At 39.6% G+C, this 22,322-nt stretch overlaps 1 protein-coding gene across 39 annotated transcripts in view; it reads right to left on the reverse strand.

The window, feature by feature from the left end:
* Nucleotides 1–4,410: 4,410 nt before the first annotated feature.
* Nucleotides 4,411–22,322, reverse strand: part of GPHN (gephyrin) — a 239,996-nt gene continuing 222,084 nt past the window's right edge. For 21 of the 39 annotated variants that reach the window (XM_083460142.1, XM_083460138.1, XM_083460134.1 and 18 more), the window contains 6 exons: nt 11,526–11,613; nt 10,315–10,388; nt 9,466–9,530; nt 8,918–9,021; nt 8,507–8,603; nt 4,411–5,411 (listed from right to left, as the gene is read on the reverse strand). In XM_083460142.1, the coding sequence (XP_083316268.1) occupies nt 5,278–5,411; nt 8,507–8,603; nt 8,918–9,021; nt 9,466–9,530; nt 10,315–10,388; nt 11,526–11,613 (562 nt within the window). In that variant the 3' untranslated portion in view covers nt 4,411–5,277. Of the gene's footprint in view, nt 5,412–8,506; nt 8,604–8,917; nt 9,022–9,465; nt 9,531–10,314; nt 10,389–11,525; nt 11,614–15,089; nt 15,123–22,322 lie in introns of all 39 variants that reach the window. The other 18 variants (XM_083460130.1, XM_083460125.1, XM_083460123.1 and 15 more) reach the window with 1 other exon arrangement.

Genomic DNA, 22,322 nt, shown 5'->3' on the forward strand with positions numbered 1-22,322 from the left:
TGGATGGGAGAGAGATTTACAGGCCCCAGGGTAGAAGTGACCTCCTCTCCAGAATAGAAGACTATGCTATTACATTGGCTAATATCTTCCACACACCATATGCAATTAATGTAAATGAAAATTGGGCTTGTAATCAGTAAGATTTGGTGTGGTGGTGTAAAGCCAGAACTAATTAGGAACTGGATTTTTATAAATTTAAATCTGTATTGACATCACCAATGAATGGCTAATAAACAATTGGTGGAATATCATGTGTAACAAGACTAACATTTTCAGTTAGCAATAGACATCATTATCATCATCTGAGGCAGATTTGACTAAATCCTTGATAATAAATCTCTTAATATTCTGATCAAGCACATGGCAATTCTTAGGAGTTTAAGAAACCCCCATCAACCACCTTCTGTTTTCACAGCTTTCTCTGACAGCTAAGTTGAAGAGTTCATTACGTTTGTGATTTTCACAATAGCACTGGACAGCTTTCGGATGATAATTTTTAGCTCTAGCCATTTCCCATAAGCTTTGAACTAATGACAAATGAAAGACTCGACACCTATTAGCAAAACCCTTAGTCATCCAGTTCTCTAAAGGTGATGTATTATCTCTTTTATGTGACATGAAGGCCGACAGAATTTAATATCCTTCTACAACAGAGAATGAAAAATGAAATTGTTGTAATAAGAGACTAAGAAATAGGTTTAGAAAAAAAGCTGTTAGGTTAGCTCATAATTCTGCTCACTCAGAAGATAGTGTGGGAAGTGTTCCATAGATGAATCCTGTGTTTAGGGTAGTAAGGATTTCGGTACCAGCTGACCCACATGCAGAGAGGGCACAGCTAGATTTGCAGAGCTTCATGAAGAGAATTAAGAACTGCTGAAAGGCATTTTGAAGTATTCTCATGACAAATATTACAAAGAAGAGGACAAGAAGGAGAAAAATCAAAGAAAAATTGAGATTATAGGAAAATGTCTATTACTTCATCCATTTAAACATATTTTAACTATTCTAGTAGTTACACTAGATTGAAACTGGCATATGCATTCTTTTGACCAGGTCATGTAGAAGAGCAGCAGAATCACTTCTACCATTTTACCTAAAACATATCTGAGTAAAAGGAGCCAAAGGTGCCAATATTATGATACTATATATGCCAGATAAAATTTGTGCTACCTATAGTTTAGAACCCAAACCATGGTTTAAAAGAAGAGTGTCCACTTTCATCTCTTGTCTGCTCAGTACTCCAGTAGATGCAGAAAAGCAAAGATCAGTTGTATCCAATGTGCCCTGAACGGAATTCTGCTCATGAAATGAGAATTCTACTTTTTACCTCTAACTCAACTGCTGCTGCTTTTGAGGGCATGTGTGGGGCAGCAGGGGAGACGAGAGGAAGTGCATTGTGCAAGTGGAAGTCACTTGCCTCCCAGAACAGGAATGTTGGATACTGCACATAGCACAAACTATAGTTTGCAAAACTGTTTCAAACTATGGTTCCTGATTCTGGTTTCCTAGCAAATAGCAAACAATGGTTGGTCAATTTAGATGGCATGTTAAACAATAGAACATACTTAGGGAAACCCACCCTAAGGTAATGCATCCCGTACCCAAGAAATTGCAAAGGAAGCTATTAAAACTCAACACACAAACTATAATTCAGAAGCAGCCTGCCATTACTATCCTAAATGAACCAAAGAATATAACAATTCTTTCTGCATAACATGCACCGTATGAGCATAAACACATGAATACATTTGAAAAAACACTGTCAGCTTCAAAGTTGTAATAATTCTCTCCAAGGCAGCCAGTACATCATCTAGAAAAAAAGAAAAGAAAACCTAGGACCAGTGAGATCTATCAGCTGGAATCAGGTGCAAAGATATACACTTAATTAAATAGTTTTGAGCTCAGTAATTAGTTTTGAATACCAGAATGAAATGATCTATACACAAATTCATTTCTTGTTAGACCCAGTGCTTTTTTTCTGGGGGTATGCAGGGGTATGCATACCCCTAAACATTTTGTGAATCTAATTTTGGACTCATTGAGGGGCGGTATGTCAATATGAGTAGGAAAATGAGAGTACCCCATAACATTTATTTAGAAAAAAGCACTGGTTAGACCCAAGCTTTTTTGATTTCAGCAGAATATTTTGGCGGGTGAGTTCAGTATTTCATGTAATCCCTGTTTCTCAACTGTTTCTTCAACTTGGCTCCAAGTACTCCTTCCACTCTGCCTGCTAAAACAGCCTTATTTGCATTGATCTTGTCTTGGCCTTTGAACTATGAATTCACCTCCTCTTGGTTCCTCTGCTTGGCTACTTTCTGATACGACCTTCCTGGTTATTCTTGTTGTTCACCAATGTTCTTGATTAGGCAGAGAACTGCCCCCTTTCCAAGTCAAGACAGCTTTTATTTTATTTATTTGTTAAATTTCTATACTGCCCTTCATCCAAGGATCATAGGGCAGTTTACAGTATAAAGTCACCTTTTCTACCGAAGATAAAAGTGCAGGGTTTCAACCTAGTTTTCATCATGTGAACCCTTACATTCCACCTGGTCATCTGGGAATTGTGTTGGGCTGCTGTTGGGCTTCCAAGCAGATAGTGCTACATATGTAGCTGGCACAATCTTGGCAATGATGGCAGTTCTAGGGTCATTGCACTGTTAACTTGAAGCATGAAGCTGAAAACGAAAGGTTGATGCCAGACTTGTATTCTAAAAATATTAAAAATTAGCAATAGGTGTAATATATACATGGTTCACCACTGAAGAGGGCTAAATGTGTGGAGATGAAAAGTCCAGTTTGCCTGGTCACCATATTTGCACTGTCTTTGTCTTCTCAATATTTTCTTCTTATTGCTGACACAAAAAATGATCACACAGCGGGAAAGCATATTTTTCATTGGATCATCTGGTTTTCTTGGCATTGTTTTGTGCAGTCATGCATTCATGAAAGAGTTGCTCAACGGTACAATGCATAGTGATATTTTTATAAGTTAATATTATAGGGAGAAGCATAGCCCCACTAATAGCACAAGGGAGGAAGTAGTGCCAATGAAGATTGGGAGCAGTTTTTTCTGGAAAATAATGAACAACTATTTGTAAACATGTGCTTCATTTCTAATTCAGCAGTTAAGATACAAAAGCAGTACAAATCCTGTGAAAGAAACACCACGTACATCTTGAGCTGTCTGAAACTGTAACATAGTCAAACTCTCAGTACACTATTGGGCAGCCACAATGATGAGTGTACCTGAAACACTTTTGCCACAGCTTTTCTCTGCACTAAGCTTCAAGTATTTTATAGTCATAATAAATATAGTTAATGCAGAAAAGAGGATGGGTAGATTATCTAAATTATAACTATAAACAAATAAAAGAATGAATTAGGTGCCCTATGCACCAGACAATATCACACACACCTGACAATGCTATATTCACATCGTTGGTTTATGTGATAGTTGTACTGTGTACAGGGTACTTTTTATGTGAGTCTTTTTTTTTAATAAATATTGTTAAGAAGGCATAACAACAGTAAATCTATTTGCATGAAGAACTCAGATGAAAATCTGTTTCATTATTCCACATCTTAAAGGCAATTCTTAAAACCGTCTGCCTGAATTGCTTGCATTTTTTACTTAGTAACCTGGAAACGCATCTATTTTAGCCTAGTGACTTTTGGTATACACTATACTTTAGTTGCAGCAAACTGTTTCCAAAATAAACAGTTGTAAAAGTGAAGAGGAAGTTGACAGAAAGAGTAGTTGTGGAAATCAATGATGCCATTTCTACACTTGAATCTCAGCTCATTATTTCAGGACTTAATTATCTACATGTGTTAGCATTGTGTCTTAGAGCAATGATGTCAATTTCTTAGGACCAAATGTTTTAATTAAATTAAATCTCAATGTTAGAGACACATTATATAGGTGGCATTGACAATTGCCTACTTGGATTTTATGAGCTGGATCCAAACAATCCTGTGCATAAGCACTAAGTGCAGGATAGGAATGGCCAAATTCCCTTTCCAACTATGTCCTCTTCTGCTAAGTTTAGCCTGACTCCATAGTATCCCACAACACCCAGGAGTGTCTTTTTTCAGGGATATAAAGGACTGGATGGGGAGCACCCAAGTCAGCACTGGTATGTGTGTGGTAATCTGCATGCGGTCCTTTGGATCCCTGTCTATTTGTATACATCAGTGCAACATATTCACTGAAATTTTGTCCAGGGACCCCAGTCTAATATTGCACAAACAAGAAGATAGCACTTCATATTTTTTTAGAGAGGTCTCTGCAGAATCTCCCCATTGGCATCTTCTTTGCTCAAATGTGTTCTTTAACCATAAAATCCCCACCTCCCCAAAAGAAAGAGTTCTTTTCTCTTATTAAACAACAAGGCTAACACAGTCACCTTTTAAATAATGATCCAGGATTTTTTTATTCATTTAAGTTTCAGTATCATTACAGAAAATGTTATGGTACAGAGTTGTTTAACATTAGTTTTATTTCTTTTCTCATTTAATTTCCACACGAATGCTGGTAACACTAATATCTGTACAAGATCAGTCTTTGATTTTTTAAGATTTTAATTCTGTACATTTTTAAATGTATTGGTTAAAAAGGCTGTCAGCACTTAAGGAAGCAATTTTTGTTGTTTGTTTAAACAAAAGGTATCCAGTTACTGCCCAATAGTACTGAGCTGGGTGGCTGCTGGGATGACAGATATCCCTGAACGCGCAGCAAGGGGTGAAAACCTCGGGGCTTGGTCGGGTTCCCAATGCAGCCACTCTGCTTTTGGCACTGTGCACATCAACACGAGATACAAGATAAAGAACAAGCAGAAGCTTTCTGTGAAGCGGTTATGAAGCATACTAATAAGGGAAATCCAAGTGTTGTCTACGCTAGTATAAATAAGCAGACAGCCTTGTTTTAAGAGCATAAGTAGTTGTATCTTAAAGATGAGAAAAAACACAAGTTCTGCAGGCACCTACCGCTGTCTACTAAAAGCTACCGCTATCAGAACTAGCATTGAACACACAAAGCAATTGCAAGAAAGGAAAAAGTTGCTTTGATATAATCAGAATAGATTTCTTTAAGATTTGTTTTTAAAGTTTTTTTTAAAAGGTATTTATTTAAATTCATTTGAAATATAGTTCAAGGTGTTGACTATACTGATCAACTTTTATCCAAATCAGAAAAACTAGCTGTGCCGTTGCATATTACAGGATACAGTCAATGATATGTGGACATGCATCAAAACTTCTCTCTTGCTGGTGACATCATAGTCTTCCAATGACCATGACATCAACCACCTCGCCCTTATGAAGTTCCACATACTGCTCTGTCTTTGGAGGTAGCATCAACAGTCCATTGGCACTGCGCATACTCATCAGACGACTGCTCATCTGGTTCCCTACAGAGAAGCAAATAAGTCTTGTTAGCAGGGTAAATGCCACAGAACAGTGCAGCGTATGAAGCCAGTTCCCAAAAATTAATTTTAAAGCGACAATGGTCACAAATGGTGAAGATCTGCTGTTTGAAGTAAAATGTGGGCAATATCCAGGAAATAGATCTCTCTTTCCCCCTTAGAATTCTCAAGCAGAAATGCCTTTTTACCACATCTTTTTTATTTTAAGCTTGCACATTTTAATTATCACATGCACCACTTTCCTAGTTTATCTTCCAAATAACCCCATACTGAATTACAATCTGTAATAGGATGTGTCAAAACTGAACTACTACAGCCCTACCCCCAAATTTATTTCATATAACATTAGCCTTAACATTTAACATATACCACTCAGAGATGATAGTGTTATTTTTTGTTCTTTCATATCTAGCAGTTTTAGGCACATTATAAATATGCTAGTATTCCAGAATCTGAACACTGGTGTGGACAAAGCAGTTCACATATGAGGTTCCTGTGCAATTTTTAGCAATGATTTAAAATCTTCCAGAACTAAATAAATCTCAAAGAATACACTCCAGAATCTAGATATATTTTTTCCATTTCCAATATCAAACTTAGATATTGAGTTTTATTAGAAAGGAAGCTTGAGTTTGAAGTGGGCAACTTGTCTAAGATATGTCAGCTTTTTCTCCTGAGCTGTGCAAGGTTTTAAAAGCTTTTAGCGTCTCTCATTATCCCAGACATTGGGTAGAGGTAAAATGGAGGCTCTCTCATTGGAAGTGACATCACAAGTAATGTCCAGTAGTTATGTAGTACCTCACACACTCCTAAGAAGAAAAAGTCTTGAGGTGTTGACAATGAAGGGAATTAAAATATTGCTAGAAATAATACGTTGCAGTCTGAACACTAGTAAAACTTGTTTTCCCAGCAAAAGAAAAAAAGCCTAAAGGGAAAATATCTGTACTCCCCTACAATGTACAATGAGTACAAATGGATCACTCCCAGCCAAACTCAACTCAAGACTAGGGCTTTTTTCCAGCGATAACTCCCCAGAACTCAGTTCCACCACCTCTCAGGTGATGTCCGACACCTCTTGTTTAAGACCTAAGCGAGCACAGTATGCCAGTGAAAATGGGTAAAGCTTCTTGGTTCTCAAGATGGACACAGTGGCCATGAGACCAACGCAGCCTTCGTCAACCACGTTTTGGATTACTATTCCCATCAGTCCCAGCCAACATCTTGAGGGCACCAGGTTGGTGAAAGCAAGTCTAATGTCTATTGTTGCTGTCTTGAGCACATTCTTGAGGAAAGGTAGTGTGTGCATGTATGTGTGCATTTGTAGCTATATACAGTGGTACCTTGGGTTACAGATGCTTCAGGTTACAGACTCCGCTAATCCAGAAATAGTACCTCGGGTTAAGAACTTTGCTTCAGGATGAGAACAGAAATCGCACAGCAGCAGCAGCGGGAAGCCCCATTAGCTAATGTTGTACTTCAGGTTAAGAACAGTTTCAGGTTAAGAACGAACCTCCAGAATGAATTAAGTTCTTAACCCGAGGTACCACTGTATATGCATCTCTAAGTACACACACACGCACACACACACAGTGGTACTCTACTTACGTTCACCTCTGGTTACGTATCCTTCGGGATACATACGTGGCAAACCTGGATGTATTTTTCCAGGTTTTGCTATGCGTGCAGGCGCAGAAGCGCTCCACTGCTGCACACGCATGCGCAGAAGCGGTCCCTCAGGTTGTGGAAACCTCAGGATCCGACCGGAGCTCAGGAACGGATCCTGTCCGCAACAGGAGGTACCACTGTATATATTTATCTGTATCTGTCTGTCTATATATCTATATCTGTATCTGTATATCTTAGGGGTAGTAATATGGGCTCCTAGCCTGATTTGCATAGTTTGCGGCCTTATTATCTGATAGAATATTTTTTCTTCATATAGCCCAAACTCCTTCTTCTGAAATAGTAGTCATGCTGGCGTAGTAAAGGTAAAGGGACCCCTGACCATTAGGTCCAGTCGTGACTGACTCTGGGGTTGCGACGCTCATCTCGCTTTATTGGCCGAGGGAGCCGCCGTACAGCTTCCGGGTCATGTGGCCAGCATGACTAAGCTGCTTCTGGCGAACCAGAGCAGCGCACGGAAACGCCGTTTACCTTCCTGCTGGTGCGGTACCTATTTACCTACTTGCACTTTGACGTGCTTTCGAACTGCTCGGTTTGCAGGAGCAGGGACCGAGCAGCGGGAGCTCACCCCGTCGCAGGGATTCAAACCGTCAACCTTCTGATCGGCAAGTCCTAGGCTCTGTGGTTAAACCCACAGCTTGCTGGCGGTAGTATCCATGTTCAAAGAACAGGAAGCAATAGTATTTGAAGATTTTGCTTCTATAGTGTTAAACAACAAAACATTGGGAGGGATTCAATGTTCTAATCTGATTGTTCTGCCAGACAGAACAATCCCCCCTCTCCTACCCTGCATGCTGTTCTGTGGGTTCTCCTATCCCTACATATCAAACCTTGGGGAGTGCAGGAGGAGGAGAGGGTAGAAGCAATGCTGCACAAGTGAAAGTGCTTTCACAGGGCTTCTACTATTGAGATTCATTAGTGGAATCCTGCCCATTATTTGTGAAAACTAAAGTACAGTGAAACCTCGGTTTTTGAACGTAATCTGTTCCAGGAGACCGTCAGACTTCCAAAATGTTTGAAAACCAAGAATCAATGGGCTGGCTGCAGAGTCAATGAAAAAAAATTAAAAATGCACCTCGGAAGGCGTGCAACTTCCAAGATGCGTTCTATGGCCTTTGAAATGGGGGGGGGGGCTGTTTTGTTTTCGTTTGTTACTGTATTTTTGAGATTTTATATTATAAACCATCCTGTAATCCTTGGGCAGTATAGAAATAATCATAATCATCAACATCTTAGCTTGTGGGAAGGTAGGTTGGGACTACCTTTCACATGGTACATGACCCTCACAAGTAGAGAAAGCACAAGTCATTCACGGTTCCTTTCATTTCTCCATATTCTGCAACCCGTAAACCCAGTCAAGGAGCACAAGAAATAGAAAACGACAGTAAACAGCTAACCTGTACTTTGTGCCCAAGGCAGTGGTTCTTGGTGATGCCAAGTCAGTATGCACCGATGATATTCTGGACGAGGGTCCAATTTCACATCACATGATAACTGTGGAAAAGCATGCACAGAAAGAAAATACTATGTCATGTACAAAGTTTGCAGGGTGGTTAATACAATGTTGGCTGTTTATTGAACAGTCATTTTGATTTGTTTGTTGGGAAGTTATATGACATAATGGCAAGCAATTATTATCTCAGTTGCTGTGTTTGTAGTGCAAGAGCACCAAATCCACTTTAATGGTGCAGCCTGAATTTCCCCGTATGTGATCGACACCATGTGCAAAAATGGCAGGAATCAGGAAGGGGGCACACCAGTGACTACACAGAGTGCCTCAGAAGCTCGTTGTATATTTAAAAACTCACCCTGGCTTTTATGATAGTGGGACGAGGATCCAGGATTCCCTGCATCTTCCTCAGTGCTGGGACAACAAAAAGATTGCAGGTAACAACTGCTGACACAGGATTCCCTGGAGGAAAAAGAAAAAACCCACAACAGTTGATAGATCAGCAATGTAGAATTATTTAGGGAATGACCTCCCCCCCCAAAAATGTTACTTTGCTGTACAGCTGTGCTAGGAACAGATGATATATTTTACCTGCAGCAGGGATAGTGAACCAGAGCCTTCCATATGTTGTTGGACAATTCTCATCACCGCTGACCATTGCCTATGCCTAGGGGTGACAGATGTTATAGTCCAAAAACATCTGGAAAGCTGCAGGTTCCCTTCACTAGAGCCATAGGCATTATTGCATATTAAAGATGTAACAGTATATAGTGCACAAATGCGAGATTACAAAGATAATTCATTTAAGAACTAGAGGTCCAAACATAAAAACCTTTGCATTTTGTTTTGGATTTTGTTTGTGTTATCCATGAAGGACAATTATAATTATAATTCAACGAACCTTACCTGGGAGTGCAAATATTATTTTTCTTACACCATCAATATCCAAAGTTGCAAAGGTTGTTGGCAACCTAGGGGGGAAAAAGTCAGCTGCTAAAACTATTTATTTAACAAAATTTGTATAAAACTTAATTGTAAACAGACCCTCTGAACAGTTTTTAACGAAACTATAAAAATAAAATTATACCTTAAAATTGTCAATAGAAATCAATGTTAAAAGCAAGTTTATAAATAGCAAAATGAATAATATCATCAGTTAAAAGAACTACCGTAGATATAACATGGGATGTTAAAAGAAGCAGCCCTGTGTCTCCTTCACCTATCTCCCCTGTAATGTTTAGTGCAACAAAATATGTGTAGTAAAGTTAATATGACTTTCCCTGTCCCCTCAAACAGCAGCCAGGGGCAGAGAAACTCTCAATGTGATAATGATGTGTAATGGGGAGAAACTGAAGATGCATCCAGCTTTGGTCTTTTATACAGTGATTGATTGGCAATACATCTGTAAGTGACAGGGGCTTAGAGTTGTATCTGTGCCGTGAGGTTAAAAGTCTTAAGGAATGTTTCAGGAGGAAGGTAGATAAAGGTGAAGGACCCCTGGATGGTTAAGTCCAGTCAAAAGCAACTATGGGGTGCGGCACTCATCTCACTTTTCAGGCCGAGGGAGGTTTCATCCTACAGGCCTTTTCTCTTCCCCCCCTTTAGATCTCTCCTCTGACACAACATAGTTGTAAAATGTTCCTAAAGCCCCAAACCTGTGTCTGCTGGCATTATAGGAAACTCCTACCAGATCGGACTATTTTGCCTATCTGGTAGTATATCCAAGACCATATCTAACTGGGAAATATTACTCACCCTGGTTTCATAAAAACCCTGCCAAAGTGAATCTGAGCGTGAAGATCAATGTCCAGCACCTGTTTAAGATAGTCCTGTTTTAAAAATAAAAACAAAGTTTTCAAGGTATTTACAACACCTAATTTTTCAAAAGTATTAATTAAGATATGTAGGATGACACCTTGTTCAGTCCTAGAAGTTTTATTTATTAAGTAAATTTGAATCCTGCCTTTCTATCAAACGGCACTCAAGGTAGCCAACAAAAAATTACAAATACATCAAAACACATAAAATATAATAAAATGGCAATCATAGATCTTTTATTACTGAACCCCACTTGTCATTCTAAGAAGTTGGATGTTGACGCTTGGGGGGGTTTCAAAATTAATTGCATCTCAGAGTGAAGTTTACTATCAAAATTAACTAGATAAATCACTAGACCAATTAAGAATGGACATTAATTGCCACCCACAGAACAGAGGAAGAACAACTAATATGTCAATTCTTTCCATGTGTGGGCTAGTTCTGACCAGAATGATCCTTTGCCTGGTGTACTGAGATGCAAAGGGATCCTCAAATTACGTGGGTTACTTATGCCGCATTCTTAAAACTGAGGCATTCCAGAGTTATCCCATATTTAAAGGTTTTTCCAAACAATTATTGAAAATGTGGCACAGCTTCACAAGCTCATCTCACCACTTCTTCAATTCTATGTAGACCACAAAAACATTCTACCAGTATCTAATAGTTTGGGGTAGGAAGTGATAATAGCTTAGCAATGGGTCACATGACCCTGTTGCTCTTTGTCCTGTTAAACAAGAAGACAATCTATCTTTGGTTCTCTGTGACACAGAATATCTAAAAGCCTAGGAGTGGTGAACTATGGTTACCCTTTCTTTTCTACATTTATTTCTGAATTTTACACCTGCCCTTCAATGACCAATTGATATTTCCAGGGTGGCTTACACAAGAAAAGAAAAGAAACAACAAATCCTTTAACCTTGGAAACTTTGTTCAGTACAGTAGAGTACAGCAAAAAAATTAAGGGTTTTTCTTTCTTAATTTGGAAACCTTTCAAGTGGCCTCCCCACAACAATAGGAGATCCAGACCCTGCTCAGATTTCCTCTGTTATCATTAGCACTTAACATTTCTGAATATGTTTCTATGTTTCTCTTCCTATTGCTTCATCTCTGGCTTAACTTCCCGGCCTCAACATAGTTTTTGCACATACCTTTTCACCCATGGACACACCTCCTGATGTGATGATTACATCAGCACGACTGATACCCTCATTCAAGGCATTAAGTAAATCATCTGGACTGAAGGAGAACAAAAGCAAGCAGGTTAATGACCATTAATTTGTACATTCCAACTACTTTAAAAGGGGGGAGGGGGATACATACATCTCTGCAAAAACAACAACCAAAAAACGCAACCAAATGTAAACACATCTTTTTAAGCAGGCAGAACATATTCTCCAAGAGTAAAACTATCAAGAAACAGTAATAGTAGGCACAGTATTTTGTTCGTGTACCGGAAATGTTAACTGAATGCACAAGCAATCTTGGTATGCAGTTACGCTAGTCCAGACTAATTCTGAATATAGCAATATTAATGTAGTCAGTCACATAGTGCATTACAACAATTCAGATGGATGGGCTACTGCAGGATAACATTAAGCAGCAGCCAGAAAAGGAGGGAGGGAAAGAATAATAATAATTTACTTTATACCTTTCAGAGAGGCAATGAAAACCCCATATTTTCCAATTTTTAAAATTTTATTCTCTACCGCTCATGATGAATGTCAAAACTATAAATGGTCTCAGCTCAGTTAATGCTGTTGGAAACGAACAGTGATTAACAAAATCTGTCCCAAATTCAAACTGTGCTGCTGTTTGTGAGCTCTCATTCCTACTCCAGTGCAGCCCCCAGCTGCAGCTGGATAGGGTTAGCTGTTCAGGAGGTCCTTGTCACATATGATTAGAGCATAGTTGGGCATCTATGAAGTTCACCACACCAGAGGTGTGTGAGTGTGTCTGAACTGCAGACTTCCTAAATTGGTTCCTTCAACCTGGTTACTACCTGATCATCTGTTCTTCTAGCATGTGTGCGGCAATTAGAGGAGATAGGGCAACATTGTCCTGTCACCTAGCTCTCTGCTTCTGGGTGGCAATGTGGTTTGGGCCCAGAGACAGAATGCAAGCAAACTGATGTAGTGAGGTGCCTGCAGCCCTGTTCAGGAAGCTCCCCACCCCCACCCCCAGAAGGCATATGGCCAAGATGGCCCCATATCTTAGAGCTAGCACTGATAAATGGTATCTTGAAACTGTCTTGGTCTCTGTAAACTTATACGTTATGAACTTTGAACACATTTGTATCATTGTCTATTATGTAATATTCCAGATAAAAGGAAACTATGAACGTTAGTTATATGTTTTGAAAGAATTATCTAACCAACACCATCATAGAAACACCAAAAAACAATGAAAATGTATAAAGAGTAGCTTATGAATGAACACTTAAGACTACATAATGAACATGTATATATGTAAACATGAATGATAGTCACTGTTGTGACAATTGCAACAGTTTCTCCAAACATCTCAACTGTTAGATAAGATCTAGAGTGCAAATCATTTCATCCTTCATCATTGAAAGAATTATCTGCCATCACTTTCCCACAACAGTTTCCTTCTTGTGTAGGAACAGACCTGCAAAAATTTACTTCCAAAGTTCAAACCTATAAGCATATGTTAAGAATATGGGAATGATCCACTCCCACTGTGAGCACAGCTTCCACATAGGCATGGGCATAGTCAGGATTTATTGGGGGGTGGGCAGACATTATGCAGTGTAATTGGTCAGTTAGGTAAGTATTTTTATTTACTAGATGGGGGCAACTGCACCCCCTGGCTACACTTATGCACATAGGAGCCCTGTTTTCTTCCTTGGCAATGTATAAGACCATTCTGTGAAAAGGGAGGTCTTTGTGCATCTCCAGTATCTCTCCTTCTCACCTGGATACAAGTTACTTGTGCTCAGAGTATGACACAGGGATCTGGAGTGGTGGTAAGAAATGAGGAAGAAATTGAAGTTATAACTAAAGTCTTCCAGAAAAGAAGGGTCACCCAACAGAATGAGACGTCTCTTTGGAGAATATGTCCTGAGGAATAACAGTATGAGAATTTCTAAGCATCTTCTATAGATGCAATTGCCCTTCTCACAACAATGCAAATAATATAGTTGGATATATCAAAGTGAAGAAAATCTACTAATGTCACGAGGGAAGTTAAAGATAGAATATAACGTCCATTGGGAGATCTAATATTAAGTAGAAAGGTCTTTAGAGAAGTCACGTTCAGAGAAAATTGCAAGAGATTTTTAATTTTTAATTAAACCTGTGTGCAGTAGTGTCAGGTGCAGCAGTGGATGGGGGATGCTGCTGCTCTCCTGGCTTCCAAACACAGCATGTTGCTGGTGCTTACTAGAAGGGGAGTGCAAGGTGCGGGAAGCTCTGCGTAGTCTGGGTGCATAATGGCAAAAGCAGCAGATTGGCTCCACCATGCTGCGCTGTACTGAGTTCCCCAGGCCTTGCCACTCCAGTAAGCACCAGCAACACACTGTGCTAGGAAGCTGGGAGAGCAGTGGTGCTCTGCCTCCGCTGCCCAATTGGCCACTACTAGCATGACTGAATTGGTAACTTCAGGTACACTGAGTTTAGTTTAGAAAATGTAATGAAATACGTCATTCTTGTATCATACAAAAAATAAACATGCATATCACTACGGAAAGCTCAACGAGAACTCCCTGTTTATATGTAAAGTAGCAAGCCACACTTCATTGGAACAGGCAGGATTTGTCTTAAGAGAAGGCCAATACACAGAAGGACCATGGGGAAGAAATCTGTATGTTCTGTACCTAGAGATGTATTTTTCTCCCACCCAAAGCGTCCCTGCTGGGTCATCCCTGTATCAGTGATGGTGGACAAGCTGTGTTCTCACTGCAAAGTTGTCACACATTGCAGTGATTTAGTTTTCCCCACTGGAATGAATGGCAGCCATGGATGAAAGAAAAACAGTATATGCAGGGATATCAGTGACTTGGGGACTAAACCTGTATGTTGACACCCACAACCCCAGGGGCAGATTCCTTCCTCTTTAGCTCTCCCCCAAATTACTGACCATTTTCTTGTCCAAATAACTTAGTGAGAACCATGATGAATTACATGACCCTACACCAGGGGTCTGCAACCCGCGGCTCCGGAGCCGCATGTGGCTCTTTTACACCTTTACTGCGGTGGATACTAGCGAGGGGAGGAGGCGCATTGTGCGCCTCGACACTCCCCACTGTGGCAGGCGCTGTACTGGCTGTGACGTCGCATGGGGGCGGTGCATGCGTTAGTCCTGACGTCACCTTCCCGCCCGCTGTCAGATCGCGGCTCTGGAGATATATTTGTTTTAAATGTCGCAATGGTTTTGCGGCTCCCAGGTTTTTTTTCCTTCGGAAATGGGTCCAAGTGGCTCTTTTTGTCTTAAAGGTTGCAGACCCCTGCCCTACACCCTTATCTATATAGGCTCAATTCTAAGTTTCCTTACTTGGTCATAATGGTGTGTGCTGGAACCCAGGAACCAGGCACCTAGCTGTAAGGGAGTATGTGGGAAGCTGACCTCACTAGGGAAATTCCAGACCCCTTTACATATATATTCAAGGTTGTGGGTTTTTTGTTTTTAGTCTAGCCCCTTTACTTGCAGAGATATAAGGAAAAGCATGCAGGAACTATTCTAGCTGCTCCTACCTTCCAGAGTTCTGGCCAATGAGTTCAAAGGTACTGAAAAGCACAAGGTATATTTTTAAACTTTGAAAGATTTGAAACTGTTTTTTAAAATATTTAATACAATTAGATACTTGTAAACATATATGGCAACGTGTACCTAGGTTCTGGCTGTTCTGCATCAATTCTCTTGCTGTATCCTTAGCTCCCCACGCCACAAAGTTTCTGACTACATACCTGCTAGTAACTGGTTTATAGTCAAAATAATTGGAAGCACCTCAAAATCTACACGTTGCTAACTGGTGAAAACCTTTTGTAAAGAATAATGATCTGATAAAAAATATGCTGTCATATGTGAAGAAACAAAGTTAATTTAAAAAAAAGATTTGATGCTTATATTATAACCCACTTAATATAGGGTTCAGATAATCTTTGTGAGAGTTAATTTCTAATATGTACTTTTCTACTCTTTCCCAAATATTCTGGCAATTTCACGTTAAATGTATATGCCACATGTGTCTATATAATATATTTTACACCAAATGCTAATGCAACTTTTGGTAGTCTTTGGTTTATAATACAGCTAATACAAAGCAAACAACAGTTATGTTTTACTCACATTAGCAGACAGGACAAATTAGCAAGCTCATATGCACCCAGCAGGTATTAATTTTGTCTCTTGCTTCATCTGTCATACCACAACCAAAAAGCTGGATTTGGATTGATGGAAAATGGACAAGAGCATCTGATAAGTCAGCATAGCATTTGCAATTGCCATGCTATGATCAGGATATACCTATCTCACATGACTGTAAAAACAAACAAGACAGGAATGCAATGCACACCTTTAAAGAATTTTATAAATTTTAATCTGACTGTGCTTATCAGGCTTGTTGTAAAAAAGATGGTTACAGACCAGAACACAACACAGCATAGCCAACTGCAGATTTAAGGTTTTAAACTTTGCTCCAATGTAATGTATTTTCCCAATGAGTTTTTAGCCTATGGTGCCTCATCCATGATTTTCTGTCCTTCATGAAGTTCTTGCTAGAAAATACACTCTTTCACGCAGCTTAGTAAAAGCTCCCACTAACTTTCCTTTTGCACTGTCACTGCCAATATGGAATGCTAAGAATTGCAAGTCATCTCATATGTCACACCTCTATATTGGGAACGCCAACAGGAACATGGAAAAATAATGAGATAGGTCTATGTGTTGTATCAATACGTAAACAAAATATCCCTGTGGATCGTTATACTTATTCACAATCTTTATAATCAATCTTTCCATTAAAAATGCCAAAGAGAGCTAATTGTAAAATCCATAATTAAAATCCCCCACACTAATCCACAAACGAGTAAACAAAATGACAATGAAGTTAGATAACAGCAACTAGTTAAAAACAGGGATGCATCCAATTAAGTTTTATGCAAAGTAAAATTAATGAAATTAATGGGCCTGTTAGTCCTGTCCATTCATTTCAACACTTTACTCGGAGTATGACTAATGTTGGATACCAACCATAATTAAATTAGAAATACAAATTAAAAGACAACAACTTAAGCCTAACAGGCTAAGTCTCTTTAAATTAAAAGGTTTTTGCCTGTCAGTGGAGTGAAAACTACTACAAACATCCAAGGAAAATCCAGGGTAATCAAACATATCACTGAAATTTTCCTCAGTGCAATTAATGGTGCTTTTAAGATTGCAAGCCTCAATTTAAACTTTAATCTCCCTCCCTCATGGGCAAGGGTTGCTCATGCCTTCCACATTGGGAGATAAGACAACTGTTCCTCTGGAGAAATAAGACAACTGTTACTCTGGAGAAATTCCCTTGAAAATACAACATGTGAAGAAATCTTGTACAGTATCACACATTTTATTACCTGCTAACTTGAGGAAGATGTTTTTCGGATTGTCTTAAAAAAGTTCCCATAGAGGACTTGACAGATGATTCCTGCCAGTGCAGTTCATAAAAGAACATATCTATGCTCAAATGTTTCCTATCTGAAGAACAGTAAAACTTAAGAGATATTCACACATTACTTCCCTTATAAGGAAACATGTACCCCACTTTGCCTTCTCCAGACGGAAAATTAGCCAGGCCAGGCCAGGCGCTGGCTGAAGCAGTTTTCTAGACTGAAACCTTTATGTTTCCCTGACCTCCTGGAGAAATGGAGGGGCTGCCACATACTGACCCTTTCTTGTCCTGGGTAGCACTAGCAGTACCTCACTCTGGAAACAGCATTTGCCAAAGATTGAAGAGCAGTTGCTGCCAGGTGAGGCACAGCTGCTTTCTGAGAGTAGTCAGAAAAAAGCAAGGGGGTGAGCTACAATGTGGCGTAGTGGTTAAGAGCGGTGGACTCGTAACCTGGTGAACCGGGTTCGCGTCCCTGCTCCTCCACATGCAGCTGCTGGGTGACCTTGGGCTAGTCACACTTCTCTGAAGTCTCTCAGCCCCACTCACCTCACAGAGTGTTTGTTGTGGGGGAGGAAGGGAAAGGAGACTGTTAGCCGCTTTGAGACTCCTTAGAGTAGTGATAAAGCGGGATATCAAATCCAAACTCTTCTTCTTCTTCTACAGTACTTGTGGAAGCCTTCTAACTAGTTCTGTCTTCCTCTGTTAGCTAGCAGTGGAAGGGTAGAGGCTCTCTTCTTCTAAATTCCAAAACAGGTGGAAGGGAAGGCAAAAACAGGTTCCTCTTTGACTCAACCCTATGTCTAGGATCATTTTGTATTATCCACATGCAGCTATCTTGAGGAGAAAGTGCTATGATGACGATCCTGGAATCAAATAATTTGGTACAGATAAACCTACTACACGTTTGTTGTCATTCTACAGAATGTTAACTCTCCCCTACGCCACCTTAAACTGTCAATTTCCACAGAGCAACATCAGTGATTATTCAACAGAATACAATTCTTGCGACAGATAATAAGAGCAGAATGATAATGATTTACACATCAGGCTCTATAATTTTTTATTTAAGATACTGCTGACAATAATATATGCTCTATAAGGAATATGTGTGTTTTATGGAACTATGCATGTTGCCAGTTAAGCACAGAACCAAGCTTTCTCTGGATAATTAGAAATCATTGCTTTCATCATATTGATATAAGGAAGCAAAGTACAGCGGACGCTCGGGTTACGAACGTGATCCGTGCGGGAGGCACGTTTGCAACCTGCATCGTTCACAACCTGCAGCACCGCGTCTGTGCACGCATGGGTTGTGATTTGGCGCTTTTGTGCATGCGCAAAGCGCAATTTAGTGCTTCTGCGCATGTGCGAGTGCCAAAACCCGGAAGTAACCTGTTCCAGTACTTCCGGGTTCGGCACGGTGCGCAACCCGAAAACGCACAACCTGAAGTGTCTGTAACCCGAGGTATGACTGTACTGAGCTCACTGTGCTATGCCTGTGCCTAAAATGCTTCTGAATCTGTTATGATCTCTGTTACCTTTGCCAATCCAAGAAGCATCGCAAACATCTAATTGCTCCATTGTTCTACCCTTAATCTGTAGACAAAATTACTATGCAGCAGATGGCAGATCAATTTTGTAACTAATTTGCAGCATAACAAAGCCAGCAGTATATATATATTTAAAACAAACTGATACAATGACATCATCACAGAAATATTAGATTATTTCAGATTGGAAAAGTCTTACGAGTCCTTCTGGAAGTGACACTCTTGTTTTTCACCACTTTAAAACTAACGGGATGGAAATCACTTAATGAACAGATTGATTACTAACTGATTATATAAGTGATATTAAAATAATCCAAAAATTAATGCTCAATACTTGGTAGAATCTGCTTGGAAAACTTCATCAGCAGTACAGAACATCTTGATTGCATACATTATTTTATTAGGGCCAATTGCATTTAAAATGCTAAAATCTGTTTCTGGACTGGATAACTTTTGACTATAGGTGGGGGCTCACATGATTGCCTGCTCCTCTATAACAAATTATTTCCGTTCTGTAGAAAATTAAATATGAGGCAAAAAGGTTTTCACCTAGCTTTCTCCATGACATACTGTTTTTCTGTGTGGAGCAAATCCATAGGTAGGAAAGGAGTGCTACTTTCAGAAAGGTTCACAAGGTTCTTTCAGTCTGAAAGAATCTAGTACGGCTTTCTTTGGAAAGGTATAGTGTGGCTATAGTTATCCATACTCTAGTAACCTCTAGGATGGATTGCAGCAGTGCACTTTATGTAGGATTGCCCTTGAAGACAATCTGGAAGTTGCAACTACAGTAGCTAGGGTGCTGGTGGAAGCAGTGAACCATTAGCATATAGCTTCTGTCCTCAAACATCTACAGTACATTGGTTGTCAATATCCAGTATCCAGTATCCGTATCAAATACAAGCTGTTTATGTTGACATTTAAAGCTGTGAATGGCCTGTGACCCAAATATCTGAGTGAATGCCTTCTCCCATAGCAATCTGCCTGCCCATTAAGATCAGTAGGAGGGGGTCTCCTGGTGATCCCAGCATTAAATGAGACATATAGTGGAGGGGGCATGGGAATACCTTTTTAGGGGTGGCTCCATGTCTCTGAAACAATCTCTCTATGGAAGTGAGTCTTGCCCCGGCCAGGAACTTAAAACTGAAGCAGCTTCTGGGAATACCACCTATGAAGGTTCTGGTGAGGCAACTGCCTTGAGCTAATCCCACCTGAGTCCAGTATGCCAGCATGGGAGATAGTCAACATTTTTTGTCAGACTTTTAGAGACATGGGCTAAGTCATTTTTATGCTGTTGCTAACTATGTTATTTATATAATTTAGGATAATGACTTTAATGTTTTGTTCATTATGTATTTTGCTTTTTTTTTTTTGCAAACTGCCCTGTGATCCCTGTGATCATTTTTGAAGGGTGATATAGAAATATCTCTCTCTCTCTCTCTCTCTCTCTCTCTCTCTCTCCATATATAGTGATGTCATTTCAATCCTGACTCTCTACCAGCAGTCAGGTAGCCCAGGCACAAGTTTACAATCTTAAAGGTACTAATTAAAATGAAACACCTCAAAAGTCCTCATCCAATAAGCCAATGAGCATTTAAGGAGACTGTTTTAACTGAATTTCCAGTAGAGTTTTACTTGACCTTCAATTTAATACCTCTCTTTGCTAGACTATGCTTTATTGATCCCTTATGAATTTTTTTCTGTCACTTGTTCATTAAAACTGGCAACCATCTCTGTTAGCCTTCTCATTATATCATCACTCTGAAATATACAGTTAATATGAAGTCAAAATTAAGCAATATGGCATGACAGGATTTAGCACTGGGGACTGAATTATCACAGTCCTGTTCCAACTCGATTCTCTATAGATCATAATGTACTCCATGGATCACTCATACAGTGTTCTCTTCTCCACTAATCTTTTTACCCAGCTGAATCTCTCAATTACCGCAAGTCACTTTTCCCATATTTGTTATATTAATATTTGAAAATGCAATGATTCTTACAATTTAATACATCAACCAATTTCACTTTGAAGATTTTACCTCAAACCTGGAGCAAGAGATCCCCTTAATTAGCCATTTTACACTATGGTAATAGTGCACATGAGGCCTACAGAGAACATGTTAGGAGTCTACAATACCAAACCAAGGTCAGTGTCTAAATCTAGAAAAATTAACTTACTTATCAGAACTCAGTTGTTACTATAAGTTTAGTCTAAGATGAAGGAACAGAAACAAAGACTCCAAGCAATTCTACAGAAGGAGAAAAATTCAGAGCAAATGGGGCAGATGTTCAAATATCACCTCTCCCACATTTCTATCTTCATCCTTTTCTTCAAGTCTTTCGGAGACGTAATGTATATTAAGCACTTCACTGTCAGAGCTGGAGTTACCGTTAGACACACCAAGGCGATTGCATCAGGTGTCATGATCCTGAGATAGCATACCCCACTGCTGTGCCTACTGGTTGCCACTGCCACTGGAGAAGCAGTGAGCTCTCGCTGCTGCAACTGCCTTTCTTCACCTCTCTGGCAATGGGGGGGGGGCAGGAGGCATCATGGGTAGTGCTGGAGCTCCCACCCTCACCCCCAGCACCAGAAAAATGAGGAGAAGTGGTGGTAGCAGCAGAACTCCAGCTTCAGCACAGGAGTGGAGCCGGAGGCAGCAACTACCTGTTTTCTTCAGGTGGCGAAATGGGATGGGTTGCCCATGCTCACCATTGTTTCATACTCACCAAAGGGCTAAAACAACTAACATTTCATTTGTGTGATTATTTACATAACTGTATCATCAAATGGCTTAATAAGAGGAAAAAGCTAACTGAAGTCCCATCCATTGGCAACATTTGACTCCTCAGCTCCCAACATTGTCTCCATCCACAGCCAATCTACCAGGCTGCATCAGAAGAGGCCATTCCCTGCCCCCCCCGGCCCCCAGTTTCGCAGGGAATAACTTTTAGAAAATACTTCCAATCATCATCTAAAAATGGGAAGGGGACTTAAGAATTGGTGCCTGCGTTTTTGTATTTGCCTATTCCTTTCCTTTTTCTTTTGTTATGTGTCTTACAGTGTAAGCTATTATTTTTAATGGCATACTACTTTGAGTGTTTTAGAATAAAGCCAATATATAAAGGTATTAAATAAACAGACTCTATATATCTATATCTATAGGCTATGTAGCAGTGGAATATTAAAGAAAATGATTTAACGAGTATTATGGGAGATGAAAGCTAGAATTCTACGCTCAGTATGGTGGGCAACCATTTTCCTTGGAGGGCTCAATTGCCTTAGGGGTAATCTGTTTGGGCTGTGTGCTAAAACACCCCCACCCTCTTACAAGGAATGGGAAGTGATGCTCTTATCACAAAAACATAGGAAGCTGCCTTATACTGAGTTATTTTTTATGCATAATTTTTTTTTAATTAAAACTTTTTTGATACAAGTTAAATGGGGGGAAGAAAGAATGAAAGAAGAATAGAGAAAAGAGAAAAGAAAGGGAAAAGAAAAGGGCTTCTGATTTTCCTTCTGTCAGTTACATAAAAATAATTATTCAAAACTTTCACTCCACAACAATATCTAACTATTCCATTTTCCATGATCTAGTATTTTTCCAATCTTCAAACCCAAATATCACGCGTTCATCTTCCTTTTCTTGCAAAATGTCCAAAACTGGTTCCCAATTAATATTGATAAATGTCAGCAATAGTTTTTCTCTAATTAACAGTATCACCTTGGCCTTCAACAATTGCAGCAACCATGCCTCCATATTAAATAATGGTAACTCTTT

The sequence above is a fragment of the Podarcis liolepis genome, assembly GCF_965112155.1.
Source record: "Podarcis liolepis genome assembly, chromosome: 1".
NCBI classification, from domain to species: Eukaryota; Metazoa; Chordata; class Lepidosauria; order Squamata; family Lacertidae; genus Podarcis; species Podarcis liolepis.